Consider the following 16,130-nt stretch of genomic DNA (forward strand, 5'->3'; position numbering starts at 1 on the left):
GAAAACCATTCAGCACAGCATAGAATAAAAAGGAGTGGAAGTCTTGCGTATGATATGCCTTGGTATATGATTGCACTTCGTGCTGCAGTTCCATGGATCGGAGCAGGATGGAATGCATATGATCTTGGACAATTGAATAACTGGACTGTGGCCATGTTTAATGAAACAACTAAAGCCCTTACTTTGCTCAACAAGGAAGTTGGAGAATTAAGAACATTTGTAATACAAACCAGATATGCATTGGACATTGTGCTGGCCTCAAAAGGAGGAGTTTGTGCGATAGTTGGGCCTACATGTTGCACTTACGTACGTGCTTACCAACCAAACATAACAGCGACAATTGAAACACTGAATGGGATGATTTCTGAAAATCCCTTGCATCTATATCCTGAACATTTAAGTTTTGGGGAGATATGGGATGCAATGTGGTCATGGGGATGGTTGAAAAATATATTATCCATTATTTTAGCAATAATTGTGGTATTAATTTGTTCTTGTTGTTTTATTCAATGTATTCCGTCCTTAATTACTCTGGCTAGGAGTTTTTTACCAAAAAATCAGCAAATCAATGTTATTACCTTGGTTAATAACGGAGAACCACCCCAGCTGCTGCAGAAACCCGAATTTGCGCTTAGCAGCGAGGAAGAATTGGAAGGTATAAACTCTGGATGCCATAGTTATATTCATATGCCATCGGACGAAGATGACAGCGTATTTAAAAAAAAAACAAAACAGAGGTGATGTTGTGATCCTCTGATTTATGTTGGACTCTCTGATTTATTTGGCACCTCAAAGTCTTACACTTCGGCTGAGATATGCAAGGATACTAAGGAATCTCCCAAAGATAACATTTCATTTATGGCCGCAATAAAAAGGGGCTCATAGATAAACATTCCATCCCTCACTGTGATATCTCTGACTGTCTAACCAATGATATATATATACGTGTGAAGTTTTCCATACATGAAATTGTATCTTTTCTTACGTAGTTCCCTTGTTTATGAATTTGTATCCACCCACCCTATTGAAACCAATAAAAAGGACGTGCAGGGATAGACCTGTGCGCTTCCATCCCGAGAACACTGTGTGAATTCTCTTATTCGGCTGTTTCATGGGAGGCCCGCCAGCGGTATCCTTACATCTGAGCTGATGGCACTGCTGGACATCTTCCGATTTCGATGTGTCTTTCATCTGCTGCACTAAGTTTCCTTGGCCAACCACTGCGTCTACGATCCTCAACGTTGCCCGTTTCTTTGTGCTTCTTCAAAAGAGCTTGAACAGCACATCTTGAAACCCCAGTCTGCTTTGAAATCTTTGCCTGGGAGAGACCTTGTTGATGCAGTCTAACTACCTTGTGTCTTGTTGCTGTGCTCAATCTTGCCATGACATGAAACTGTCTTTCACAACCTCACCTTGGTAGCAGAGTTTGACTGTTCCTCACCCAGTTTTAAGTCTCCTACACAGCTGTTTCTGTGTCAGTTCATGACTGGGTTTCAACCTAGGTGTGACACTGATGATCATTAGCACCTTTTTGGTATAATTGGTTGATCATTCACCTGACTACAATCCTACAAAATCCCTGACTTTGTGCAAGAGTACCTATGAGAATGGATGCTGGTTTGAAGGCAAAAGGTAGTAACACAAAATATTTATTTGATTTAGATTTTCTTTTGTTCGCTCACTTTGCATTTTGAAAATTGACAAAAATAAACAATCATTTATATTTCTGAAAGCATTCTTTGTTTACAGCATTTTTTCACGCCTGCCTAAAACTTTTGCACAGTACTGTATGTATTTAGTTCTGGTCTACCATAGCCTCTCAGCTTTGACCTTTTCAGATTTCACAGCTTTTTGTGGCATTTTTCTCTGCATTTTTAATAGTGCTTTGCTGTTTTTTCAATTAATTTCAAGCTCCCCTATTTAAAAACATATACTCCAATATAGCCCTCCCTCTGCCTTTCTGCTAGAATGCCAGCATCCTCAGCAGCAGCATTAGAAGAGCTCTATTTCTAACTTGCCCTTTAATCCACAGCCTTCTTCACCGCAGAGCATTATTGCTTGTATACTACCCGTTTTCCCAAAAATAAGACACTGTCTTATTTTCTTTTGGCACCCCAAATAAGCACCAGGGCTTATTTTCAAGGGGGGTGTTTTATTTTTTTCCCATGTAAGGGAACCCCTCTTTTTCTGCTTGTTTGCAGTGGGGCAGGCCACCGTGCTCCAGTATCGCCGCTGTGAGGCGGGGTGGTTGAGCTGCCACACACTGGCTTACCTCAGGGCCACCACAGCCAGGCCACCCATGCCCCAACACATGCTTCGCCTCTGCAGCACCAGTATGTTGCTCAGCCTCCTGCTCTGTTGCAGTCCCAAGCAAGCAGAAGTGGGCCGGCAGCACATGGGCTCCTGCTGCACATGGTTGCCGGTGCTGCCACCGCAAGGCAGGTGTCAGGGCATGGATGGCCGGCTGTGGGGGTCCTGAGGTAAGCTGGTGTGGCGCGTGTGAGGCACCTCCACCACATGCCTCGTGGCCGCAGCACAGCGAGCAACCAGACAGAATGGGCAGCCGGATGGCTGCACAGGCTCTTAAGTAGGGCTTATTTTGGTGGTAGGGTTTATATTAGGTGTGCATGTAAAAGCATGCTAGGGCCTATTTTCAGGATAGGGCTTATTTTCAAGGAAACAGGGTATTTAACTGTCCAGCTGGTGAGAATTTAAAACAGTGAAGATTACCTACATACCAAAAGTTCACATCTTCCACAGAACCTTAGACCTGAACTATTAACATTTAAAATATATTATCAGTAACTGAGGGAAAGTCAGTCTCCCCACTACCCCTTTATATATATATTTCACTATCCCTGAAGATCAGAATATTTTAACCCTTACATACTGTTTAGGAACTTGAAAACTAAAAAAAAATAAGTAACCATCAAACATAATAATCAAATATTTAGATGTTCTGTGTGAGGAAAAATACTTAAAAGTTGGCATATAACTAAGTCTACAAGATGGAAGAGAAAGTCTTCAAGCATGGGAATAGATTTGTGGCCCCAAAGAACCATTTGCATTATTACTGTACACAATATACAAAATATTTGAATATTTTGTATCTGCTGCAGATTTAGATTACAGGTTATCTTTAGTCATAGTCCTCAACACTATAATGGAATGGAGTTCTTTTATTATCATTCAGTGGATTCCCTTGTTCTGCTTATTTGTTGTGGTTGTTACTGTGTTTTCATAAAGAATGAAGGGTGTTGGTTGGCTGAACACACATGAACTTTACCCTCCTGACTGGGGCTGCAAGAAACCCCCTAGAAGAAAAAAGCATTTCTACACTGAAATTCAGCACCAAATTCTTATGTGATAACACGATCCTAACATTTTTCAATAAATAAACTGGATTAGGGAACTTTATAGCAGCTACTCAGAAAAACTTCAAGGGACTCAAATTCAGTCTGTTTGAAACAGCAGTTATATTATGTAGATAATACAAGGCCCCAAAGAATTAACAATTTATGACCAAATACCAATATTCATCACTTGCCAGCAAATTAATACCAGCTGACTAGTATCTGTCCCCTGGGGCTATCTTGAATCTCACATTCCAGTCCGTATTGACTCCTATAGTTCATAACTACCTTAGCAGGAAAGAATTCTGAAATCTCATCTTCACCCTTTGACACTGATGTTTAGAGAAAACCCTATGTAGCCTAGGTCAAAGGCCCCCAATGAAATGAGTGCAACAGGTGATAACATACACAAAATCACATATGCCTCCTATATATTTCTGACTTTTCCTTACCCTCTTGTGTTTCACAATATAATCACTCTATAATGGAGTAAGAGTCCATTTTGGAGACCAGTACTGTGATGATGTAATTTTGTTCACAATGGTGTACAAAGTAGTAACATTTACAATATTTTTTAAAAACCCATTCTTTGATCCCTTTTCTGGAATACCAGGTACTAGAACATCCACTAGAGCTGGTCTTTCTTCTTAACAACTGTAAATATTATTCTCCTTCACTGCCTTCCACTTGTAGTAGTAAATCCTGCAAGCTCATTCACCCCAATTCATGAACTTTTTAGGCCAAAACAAAAGGTGAAAGGATGCCATGATCTTGTTTTGCAGTAATTGTTTCTCCACTCTATTTTGCCCTCTCCTGGTTTACAATCTGGAAAAGAAGCCATATCTACCACATGCAGCAAAACTGAAACCAAACAGGCAAACCCATTAATCTCTTCTCAGTTTTGATTCATAAAAGCCAAGCTAGTGGGTGGCTGATTTATTTCAGGCCTGTCCACTCTCACCAATGTGTCCTGGCTTGTTTGAAAAAGAAAAAAACATGAAACAAGATAAATGGACAGTTCCCTTTCGTGTAAATGACAAGGAGTTTTAGCTCACCGATCCAGGACAATGAGCAGCCTGTTCTTCTCTTCTTGACTGCTCTCGTTCTTCAAGTCAGCAAAGACCTGAGTGAAATAATGTGGGTCAGCATTGACCTGCAACATTTTGGAACTCATGAAGTTGATGATGGAGAGGCAACGATCCCAAAATGCCTCTTTACAACTCTCCACTAAGAAGGGCTTGAGAGGGTAGGAAATCTCATTGCCCATATAAGAATAGGAGAGATAGAGGCAGGTAAGTAAGACAGCCTGAAGATCATGGTCCGTGGCTACTTCAGATGAAATGACATCCCGGCAAAGCATGTACAGAAAGACCACATTGGCTGGTGTGATGAAGCCTTGGTCTTGCCAGCCTTGCAGAAGGAGAGACCGGTCCACACTTCTAAGCCACAAGACTGGGTCAGTGGGGGAAAGGTGCTTCAGCCTGTAGCAGCGTCTACAGAGGAATGCCCCCAAACATCGTAGTAGCTCACTGGTTGAAGCTTGAACAAGAACCCTCTTGGGGGTGCCAGATGAGTTGCAGCTGGGGTGGGGGCGGTTCTTGACAGAAGAAAGGATGCCCTTGGAGCTGGAAATCTGGTGGCTTGGAACTGTAGGCTGATTGCCCTGGTTCTGAGCAAAGGTGGAGAGATTGGCACAGGAGAGAGATTTCTTGAGGTTCTCATTGTTGAGGTATGTGATGTTGTTTTCATAACTGCTATTGGGCTGCAGCTTCTTGGAGTTTTTCTTTTTGGCAGATACAGCTGCAATGCGCTTCCAAGGCAGCACTGAAATGATAGACTGGCGCCTCAGGCTCTTATCCTTCACATTCTTACTGTTCTGGACTGTGGTGTAATGCGCCACTGTGGTCAAACCATCCTCAGAGAGGGTGGCTTTCCTATAACTGGGTGAAAGGCTTAACACAGTGCCCATGGTGCAGACAGCTGGGGGCAAAGCAAGGTGGCCAAAGCTGGATACTGTCACCACCAGGGCAGAGGGGTCTCTGCTTCAACCCTGCTCATTCTTTTTGTCACTGCCTTAATAGCTTGGATTCAGAAGTTACCTGCCAAAGGCAAAAACAGTGTCAATAAGCCCAGACAGGGGCCTGTTGTCTCCCAGATATACAGCCTCCTGATTTTCAATAGTACTGAGCCCATATTCATTTATGAAATATTACATTTATTACTTTTCTCCATTTCTCCCTACCAAAATTCTGTGCCTACCAGTGGTATAATTAGACATGCTAGACTCTAGATTGAATTGTCTTAATGTGGGGAGGGGGGAGTGCACCTAACACCTGGCTTGGACATGTGCAAAGACTGCCCTGCAAAATGGGACCTTGAATTTCAAGTCCATAGTCCTGTAGAAATGGCACCTCTGATGCCCCCCCCCCTTCCTGCCTATTTCCTTTTATATAAATGGCCTAAATGCTATTCCACCATGAAAGCTGAAGGAAAAAGATGTCTTTACAGAGGAAGGCTACAGACACCCTTGCCCCAATGTTATGTTGGCAAGTGTATATAGATGTGCAAAGTCTTTGGGGGATGCTTTCTAGAGCGAGAACCATATTAGTTGGCTTCTGCAAAAAAAAGTGTCTCCTAACACCTTGAGGAACAACTGGTTTATCATGAAAGATGTTGGATGCTTCTCCCTTTCTCTAAAAAGGTATCTTCCCTTCCATATGCATTCAGTTTCTACGTACAGGCATATATAGAGAGAAAAGTCAGTCACCCATATTTTAAAGATGCCCACCATGCATATTTATCGCCTACCCTCTTTCCTGTCTGGCTACCAAATAGCTATAAATAATGGTACCTTTAAGAGGAGAAATATTTCTCTTCCATCGTCTTTCTTCTCTTCATCCAAGCTTTGTTTTTTTCGCGCGTGCGCCAGATGTCCTTCCTCCCGCCGCAATGCTGCTGCATTCTCCCCGCCTCCCCTTTCCCAAAGGACGCGATGGCGCCTGTTCTCCTGCTCCTCCCCCCCTCCTCTTCGTGCCGCGCCATCTCAGTACTAGCCATCGCAGGTGCGCGACCTCCGGGCACCGTGGCTTCTCTCAAAGGTCCGTTAGGACCGGCTCCGCTCTGGGGGCTGCGAGGAGTCGGCAGAGGGGCAGGCGTGTGGCCCTCCGGCCTCCCCAGCACGGCTCCACCGAATCAAACGAGAAAATGCAAACAAAGATTCACCCGGAGGAAGCCTGCTTGCCTTCCCGTCCCTGCGCCCCAGTGCCGCCCCCTGAACTGGCCAGCTCACAAGAACGGCGCGGGAGCTCCGACCGGCTGGTGAGCAGCCTTTCCCGGCACTGCCTCAGCTGCTTTGCCGGGTAATTCACCGCGGCGCTCGCTGAGCCCACCTGGCTCCGGCTCCGCCTCCCGCTTCTTGTCTCGCCGTAGCCCCAGCCCGCCTGCAAAGCAGGGTGACCCCCGGCGGACACCGTCAACGATCCTGGGTTGAGCTGTCAGCCCCATGGACACTGTCGGAGCGCGCCTCTGCGGAAACGCAGAGGAAAATGCCGGATTGATGGCCTAGGCCTAAGGGCCGGCTCCTTCCTGTACTGAACAGAGCACTGCATCGCTTATTCTTTATTACACCAGGTTGAGCTGAAATCCTAACTGTTGCCTTGAGTCTCGTGCATCGACTAAATTGTACTATCTTGTTTTGTTCGGTGTATAATTTGTAAGCAAAAATGGACCGACTTCTACTTCACACCTTGTACACAAATTACATTGTGACCCAGAATTTATGTAAAGAATAACATAGTCACCTGAGCAACTATATTCGGGAGCAAGATTCTGAAATAGATAAAACAATAGAGTAGGTGGGTGACAGCAAAATTCAGTAACCATATTTGATTAATTTGGAAAGCATTGATAGTGTAGGAAGAAAAATCAATCCAGTTTCAAGCCAGGAATAAAATGGAGGCTGCTTTAAGAAAGAAGGTTTATTGATGAGCAGAACCAACAACAGCATGCAGCTCTGGAACAGCTGATCAATTAGTTTGATGAGTGCAAGGATTTTTATACAGTTTACAGTATTTTGTAATTTTGAGGTTTGTTTTGTGTGCTTTTATTTTGAAGGGGAATAGTAATAAGGATACTGTAGGAAGTTATCACCCAGCCCTCTCCCAGAAAAATGAAATATCCTAGGAAATATTGATAAGGCAGAATATTATATTTTCCTGGATGTGAAAAAGGGAGAAACACATTTTAAAAACTAAGTAAATTCCTGCAGCTTCCTGCCATCCTCACTTTATCAATGGGCCATTAAGAAGGCCAAGCTAGTCCACTTTACATAATAAAGAGTTCTCCCCTTCAGCTCCAGGGGGATGGGAATGAAGGCATGATAATATAAGCCTTTACTCAACTGACCACATGGCATCTGAGAACTCTGAGAATTCAACCAAACCTGGATTCAAAACTCAGCCTAGAGGGTTGCCCTTGCATTGGCCCATGTGAGTCTGACAGCCAATCAGAATACATTTCTTACACAGGAACAGGAAACAGATAGGTGGGGCTGAACAGATTATAAAAATCCCTGCAAGCCCTTCTTCAGCCCTTCTTTCCCTTCTCTTCTTCTCCACCAACATTGAAGCATGTGATCACCTTTTCTGTTCAGGGCTCAGGCCATGTGGTCCTGTCCACCATTAAAACCATCTTTCCAAGCAGCCTCCATGTCTCCAGTGTTTGGATATTTTTATCCAAAATGCTTTAACTTTTTTACAAGTCCACCAGATATGGTAGTATGTGGCATTAACACAACCACATCTCCAACATTTAGATTGTAAGTTCAGATACATACAGGCTAGCCCTGACCCACACCCGTTCGGAGGACCTAGTGGCTGCATGGAATAGTGCGGCCACTGGGGCCTTGGACCGGGTGGCGCCTTTGCGGCCTCTCTTGCGGCAGCGAACCACCCAGGCTCCTTGGTTCACCGAGGAGCTGAGGGTGATGAAGCACCACAAGAGACGCCTAGAGAGCAGATGGAGATCATCACGCTCTGAATCTGACCGAACTCAGGTAAGAGCCCATTTACGGACTTACCTTGTGGCGTTAAGAGTGGCCAAGCGTCAGTATTGTGCCACTCTTATTGCGTCCGCAGATAACCGCCCTGCCGCCCTGTTTGGGGTGACCCGCTCCCTCCTCCAACAGAGGCCGCGGGAAGCTCCTCTGCAGGGCAGAGCAGAGGAATTTGGGGAGTATCTGCAGGACAAAATCGCTCAGATTCGAAGCGAGTTGGTCCCTACTAGTGGTCTGGAAGGGACGTCAGAGGCGGGTCGTGAGGTCCCATTCTGGGAGGAGTTTGACTCTGTTACTTCCGAAGATATGGACAGGTTGCATAGGCGACTGCGAGCCACCACATGTTTATTGGACCCGTGTCCCTCCTGGCTTGTACTGGCATCCTGGGAGGTCACATGAGGCTGGCTCCAGGAGTTAGTCAACGCTTCCTTGAGTGAAGGGTTTCTGCCGGCCGCCCTGAAAGAGGCGGTGGTGAGGCCCCTCCTCAAGAAGCCTTCCCTGGACCCAGCTCTGTTAGCCAACTACCGTCCCGTCTCCAACCTTTGCTTTCTGGCGAAGGTTGTAGAGAGTGTGGTGGCACAACAGTTTCTGCGCCACTTGGAGGAAAATGATTATCTGGACCCGCGCCAGTCCGGTTTCCGGCCCGGCCACAGCACGGAGACAGCATTGGTCGCGTTGGTGGATGATCTCTGGAGGGCCAGAGATGGGGGTTGCTCCTCCATCCTGGTCCTATTAGATCTCTCGGCGGCTTTCGATACCATCGACCATGGTATACTATTGCATCGACTGGAGGGGTTGGGGGTGAGGGGCACCGTTTTGCGGTGGTTCTCCTCCTACCTCTCTGGCCGAGTGCAATTTGTATTGGCAGGGGGGCAGAGGTCGACCTCGAGGCCGCTCTCTTGTGGGGTGCCACAAGGGTCGGTCCTCTCGCCTCTCCTGTTCAATACATATATGAAGCCGCTGGCCGAGATCATTCATGGGTTTGGGGTAGACTACCATCTGTACGCGGATGATACCCAGCTGTACATTTCTACCCCAAACCACCCCAACGATGCTATCGAAGTGATGTCCCGGTGTCTGGAAGCCGTACGGATCTGGATGGGAAGTAACAGACTCAAGCTCAACCTGTCCAAGACTGAGTGGCTGTGGCTACCGGCGCCCCGGTTCAACCAGCTCACTCCATCACTGGCCATTGGGGGTGAACGTCTGGCCCCCGTGGATCGGGTACGCAATTTGGGCGTCCTCCTGGATGCCCGGCTGTCCATGGATGACCATGTGACAGCCGTGGCCAGGGGGGCGTTCCACCAGGTTCGCCTGGTGCGCCAATTGCGTCCCCTATTGGAACGGAGCGCCCTTCGCACAGTCACTCATGCGCTTGTGACGTCCCGGCTAGACTACTGTAACACTCTCTACATGGGGCTCCCCTTGAGATGCACCCGAAGGCTGCAGCTGGTTCAGAATGCGGCCGCGCGGGCAGTCTCGGGAGTCTCTAGCTACTCCCACGTAACACCGCTCCTGCGCGGGCTACACTGGCTACCTGTGGCTTTTCGGGTGCGCTTCAAGGTGTTGACCATCATTTTTAAGGCGCTCCATGGCACAGGACCTAGTTATTTGCGGGATCGTATCCTGCCCCATACATCCCTCCGGCCGATTCGCTCACACAGAGAGGGACTCCTCCGGGTGCCGTCCACTAGGCTGTGCCAGCGGGCGACGCCTAGGGGAAGGGCCTTCTCTGTGATGGGCCCGACCCTCTGGAATGACCTTCCCCCCGACATTAGAATGACCACGGATCTCCGCTCTTTCCGTCAGAAACTTAAAACCCACCTATTCCAGCTAGCCGGCTTGGCCTAATTCCACCTATCCCACCTCAGTTCTATTTCTAAATTTTTAAGATTGGTTTTAAGGTTTGTTTTTTAATTTTTATAAATTGTACAGGGGTTGTTTAATTTGGTTTTTACCTATGTGTATGATTGTTTGTATGCTTTAAATTTATTCCTGTACACCGCCCCGAGTCCCTCCGGGGAGAGGGGGCGGTCTAGAAATTTAATAAATTATTATTATTATTATTATTGGATCTAAATGCCATCTGTACAACATCTTATAGAAATTCTCTCTCAAGTCCCAAAATTCTTCACAGCCATGCTTTTCCTTTAAGTTACAGGCTGCCCATTTCAAAGGGATGGTTCTTGAACCTGTCCTAGCTCTTATTTTAGTGAGGCCAAATTGAGTTTAGCTAGTGTGCAATACAAGCTATTTAGTATTTTTTTTTAATTACACACAGTGAGCCCAGGGACTCCTATCAGAGACCACCAGTGCAACATGTCCTGCTTTATTGGGCAGCATCATTTTTTTTTGAGTCACAGTCAGGGTTTGAGTTTTGAAGATCCTTTCTGCTACTCTTCAAGTGGGGGAATTGCCTGAGGGGAATTGACCCTCCCCATGGGATTAAAGGGGTGATATCACTGTTTAGGCTTTTGTGCAAGGGCAAAAATCAACCTAGGAAAAGCTTTGTGTGGAGTTAAATCAAGGAGATAGTTTCAATCTAATTCTGAATGGGGCCTCTCTCTCTTTTGTACGTGTGTGTGTGTTTGTGTGTGTGTAGCTGCTTCTACAATACAGAAAATACAGATATTTTGGATAAATTTCCCTCCCACCAGCCAGAAATCTAAGGTGTTCAGTTTTTGCTGTGCCAGCCACTCTCAAATACAATTCTTATATGAATACATTAAACTGATTACAATATAAACGAGACAGGAAAGAAAACCTTACAATGAATTTTTTGTGAAGGAGGCAAAGAAAGAAAACTTTACAATCAATTTTCACCCTCCCCTGTAGTCTTTACTGCTGTCTTCTGGGAATTGGAGAGTCATTTGGTCTTTACTTCTTCATCTCCTTCAGGGTTCTTTCATGTCTGCTAGGGTGGCATGCTTGGTTTGGTAGTAAGGCTGGTGAGTTAGGCTTCACTCTGGTTGCTGGACATTCAGTGGAGGACTAGATCCAAACCCAATTCCTGGCTGAAATGGATGGAGGGTCTCCTCTAGAGGCATCTGGATCCATGTGCTCTGCTCATCTGTGCAGGGTTGAAAGACATGAGAACAAGGTCCCCTCCCCCACAGAAAAGGCATTGTTGGAGGATTAGAGGTAAGGGAGGGGCGTGGGGGGGTAGATAGCTTGCAGGCAGAGTTTGAAAAATAAAACCATCAGTTACTAAACAGATAAACTGGTAACATTGTGGGGATATCACAGATGAGAAATGGGGTCTGGATTCACATGCTTCAGGAAAGAAATGAACAGGTAAAATCATTTAAACACACAATAAGTGCAAGGATGAAGCGTTTCTTGTAAATGAACTTAAAACATTTTCTGGGTTGTTACTTTAAGGTATAGGGTAGGAAGGAAGAAAGAATACTTCTCTTTACTCTGTTCCTGTTGGCCAAACAAACACAAAGTAAAGACTCCCCTCCCCTTTCACTCAGTTTTCTGGGCCCAACAAACTGAGCGAAGGCAATTTCTGCCAGTTTACTCTTTTCTTTCTTTAAACACTTTAAAATTCTTGTCTTTTTGGATTGCAGACATTTTATAGTTACAATTACCTTGAGGTTGCACAAAGACTTAGGCACACATTTACACAAGGACAAGGAGAAAATAAGAGGGGGGGAGAGAACTCTCGGGTTTACACATCCTAGTCATTCCCAGCACAAATCTGTTAAATTAGGGAAGGCACAAATCTTAACAAACAAACCACATGGTTGCATAGAAGACAGAGAAAGAGACAGACAAGAGAAAAAAGAAACTTCACCATTTTCCCTTTTCTTTTAAGTACCTTTTTAGCCAAATTAGCTTTTCCTGTATCATCTTTCAGCAAAGCCCATTTTTCTACATATCTGTTTTGCTTTCCTTTTCATTCTGGCCAGGACAGGCATCTGCCTTTTTGTCCCAGGCCCCCAACAGCTCCGCTAGGGGGGTTTCCGTGGCCACCCGCGAGCTACCGCTTCCCATGATCCCGCTCAGATGTGGGGCTCACTTCGTCCTAGCCATGCTTGCCACTTTGTATTCCCCGCTTCGCGTCCTTAGAGGACCTTTTGCGCCCTTTTAAAGGGACTTTTTTTCTTGCCCTTCGGAGGGACTATTTCGCGCCCTTCGGGGGACTTTTCTTTGTGCCCTTCGGAGGGACTTTTCGCGTTCCTCACCACGGGAACCTTATTTCGCGCCCTTGCACGCAGGGACTTTTCTAACAGTTTTCAAGTCTTGGGGAGAGACCCGGAGGACCAGCCGCAGCTACCCAGGAGGGGTCCTGTCGTCAGCGGGTATGCGCACCTCTTCCTCTCTCTACGCACAATGGGCATTTGCTTTTTTTCTCTCACAGGAGAGGGCTGGGTGATAACTTCCTACAATATGTTATGCTAACAGAATTCTAGGAATCAAGGTGGGGTCAAAAAAGGCAAGATGGTGGCCATAGCGGCACAATGGAAGTCCTGCTGTTGCAGAACATGACAAGCTTAGACTTCTCAGGATACAGGTGTACGCCTTCGCGACTATCAGGGCAACCTGGTCCATCTCGTGGGCAAGGCACTTTCAGGGTGCGCTACAAGAAGCTCAGTAAGAGCTTACACGTGATTGTGGTCAGGGACGACCTGCAAAGCCTATTTGGACTGGACTGGTTTCAGGCTTTGGGGATGGTCATGGCTGAAGTCAACACCGTGGACGAGCAGCAGACCGGAGAAGGGCCAGCCACTGGGAGTACCGCCGAAACCATATTTAAGGAGTTTGAGGACGTCTTCGCCTCCAGTCTGGGTGAGTACAAGGGGGACCCAATTTCCTTTAGCTTAGACCCAAGCATAGCTCCAATTCGACTTAAGCCCAGGAGAGTACCTTTCGCTCTCCGGCCAAAAATTGACAAAGAAATCGATAAACTGGTAAGCCAGGGCATCCTCGAACCAGTCGATCACGCCCGCTGGGAGACGCCGATCGTGACCCCCATTAAGTCCGACGGGTCTATCAGAATATGCGCTGACTATAAATGCACAATTAACAAAGGATTGCAACAAAGCGCATACCAGGTACGCATACCCGGTAGTCAATCATCTGTTACACTCCCTCGGTCCGGGAAAGATTTTTGCAAAATTGGATTTGGCGCAGGCATACCAGCAGCTGCCAGTAGATGGCGCTACTGCGGAGGCCCAAACCATCGTGACGCACAGGGGGGCGTTCAAATGTAACCGCCTACAATTCGGAGTTAGTATCGCCCCTGGACTGTTCCAAAGCATTATGGAACGACTTTTGCAGGGGATACCAGGAGTCATCCCCTATTTCGACGACATACTGGTATTGGCCACAAACGTAGAGCAACTTTTAAAATGAGTCCGTACCGTTCTAAGCAGAATCAGAGACGAGGGCCTCTGTCTCAAAAGAGAAAAATGTAAAATAAATGTACCAAAATTAGAGTTTCTGGGTTTATATGATCGATTGTTCGGGAATTCACCCGACTAACCAAAAAATTAAAGCTATTAAGGAAGCCCGCACACCGAGGAATCAGACCGAGCTGCAGGAGTTCCTCGGGCTCCTTAACTTCTATAGCGTGTTTCTCAAGCAGAAAGCGACAGCTGCTGAACCGCTACACCGGCTGCTGGCAAAGAACGCAGAGTGGACATGGGGCAAAGCCGAGGCCAAAGCATTCACCACCGCGAAATGATTGTTATCCGTGGACTCTTTCCTTGTGCAATACAGCCAGACCCTACCCTTGGAACTGACCTGCGACGCCTCCCCTTTTGGCGTTGGTGCTGTCCTGAGCCATCAGATGCCAAACGGTACGGAAGCCCCCATCGTGTTCTACTCAAGGACACTGTCTGCGGTGGAACGGAACTACAGCCAGCTGGACCGCAAGGCTCTGGCTGCAGTGGTGGGAGTCAAGCGGTTCCACGAATATCTGTACGGCAGGGACTTTGACCTAATTATGGATCACAAGCTTCTGCTGGGACTGTTGGTGGGGGACCGCCCCACCCCGGTGTCACTCTCCCCCCGAATGACCGGATGGACTATTTTCCTGGCTGCCTATTCCTATCGGCTCATCCACCGCCCAGGCACCACACTAGGACATGCCGATGCATTGAGCCGCTGCCCCCTACCAGAACTGCTTGATGACCCCACCCCGAGACCGTGCTACTCCTGCTTGACTGCCTGGACTCCGGACCAGTCTCCTCCAGTGATGTCGCACGTCACTCCACAAAGGACCCCATCATCAAACAGATTCTGAACTGGGTGTGGAGGGGGTGGCCCAAGGGGCCGGTTGGGCCAGAATATAAAATGTATTTTTAGAAGAGGGATGAATTGTCGGCAATCAAGTGTTGTCTGTTATGGGGGGGACCGGGTGGTCATTCCAAAACAACTACAAATAGCCGTTTTAGAGGTGCTTCACATGGGTCACCCAGGGATAGTCAAGATGAAGGCACTGGCAAGGAGTTATGTGTGGTGGCCCAACATGGACAGAGACATACAGGAGTGGGTAGACACATGCACACCCTGCCAGGAATCCAGGCCGGCTCCCCCAGAGGCGCCCGCAAAGGAGTGGGAGCGGCCCCAAGCACCGTGGTCTAGAATACATATAGACTTTGCCGGGACAGTCCACGGCCATACCTTCTTCATAATCGTGGAAGTATTCTCAAAGTGGCTAGAGGTAGTCCTGATGACATCCACTACCACCGACTCGGTCATCAAGGCACTATGGAAGCTGTTCGCGACTCACGGTTTCCCTGACGTGCTAGTGACAGACAATGGCCCACAATTCACGGCAAGGGTTTTTTTTTCCACATGTTTTTTTATTTTTAAGCATAAAAGACAACATTAAAAAAATTTTCATCCATTACATACAGCATGTCGTTTGGTTACAAGTGCTTTTGCATCCGTATTTTCAATTACATATACAATCCCAGTTTTTCCATCCAATATAGCCAAAAACCTCACTTTCATTGTGCAGCATATGTTCAATTACAATTAATATTTCTTTCTTTTCAATAAGCTTAATTCTCTTGCATTCTTGATTGTCTGCTTAGCAACAGCATACCTTTATGCAATCATTGTCTCATTTTAAATATTTTTACAGTATAAAAGAATTTACCAAGTGTTTATGTTTGTATATCTTTCACTGCTTTCAACAGGATATGCACTTAGAGTTATATATTATATTACCAATCTTCTATCAAATGTACATTAGTTCATTTATTATCTTTATCCTTCATTTTATAACAGAAAATTCTAAATTATTCATATATATGTCAGTGTTTCATTGTATTATTGTTAGTCTAACAAGATTGTTATATTTTTGTTTTTCTCCTTCAATTAAAACATTGTATCATTATTAGTCTCAACAAGATGGGCCCGGGCGACTGGCAAACAGGAATAGACCACTACCTGTTAATACAGCACATCTCACCTGGTGCCACCACTGGAAGAAGCCCGGCCGAACTCCTCATGGGCTGCTGTCTCAGGTCCCACCTGGACCGGCTACACCCCAACTACTCCACTGAAACACCCCCAGATTCCACGAGCAGGGTCAGATCATTCAGCATAGGCTGCGCATATATGCACACAATTATACGGGGTGGTGGTAGTGCTATGGATACCTGCGACCATAGTCGGCGTCACCGGCCCGAGATCCTACTCTGTAAGACTCGAGGACGGACAACATTGGAGAAGACACATCGACCAACTCCGGGGTCGACTGACCA

At 46.4% G+C, this 16,130-nt stretch overlaps 1 protein-coding gene across 4 annotated transcripts in view; it reads right to left on the bottom strand.

Annotated features, from left to right (window-relative positions):
- LOC309400662 (cyclin-dependent kinase 5 activator 1-like) overlaps window positions 1-8,016 on the bottom strand; it is a 67,464-nt gene extending 59,448 nt beyond the window's left edge. For 2 of the 4 annotated variants that reach the window (XR_014176688.1, XM_081969245.1), the window contains exons 1-2: window positions 6,205-8,015; window positions 4,409-5,452 (exon numbers count right to left, since the gene is read on the bottom strand). Coding sequence is in view for 2 of the 4 variants with exons in the window: in XM_081969245.1 (XP_081825371.1) it covers window positions 4,409-5,322 (914 nt within the window). In the remaining 2 variants the exon portion in view is untranslated. Of the gene's footprint in view, window positions 1-1,107; window positions 5,453-6,204 lie in introns of those variants that run through there. The other 2 variants (XR_014176687.1, XM_081969244.1) reach the window with 2 other exon arrangements.
- Between the last annotated feature and the right edge of the window lie 8,114 nt (window positions 8,017-16,130).

This window comes from Natrix helvetica, assembly GCF_964273705.1.
Source record: "Natrix helvetica genome assembly, chromosome: W".
Classification (NCBI taxonomy): domain Eukaryota; kingdom Metazoa; phylum Chordata; class Lepidosauria; order Squamata; family Natricidae; genus Natrix; species Natrix helvetica.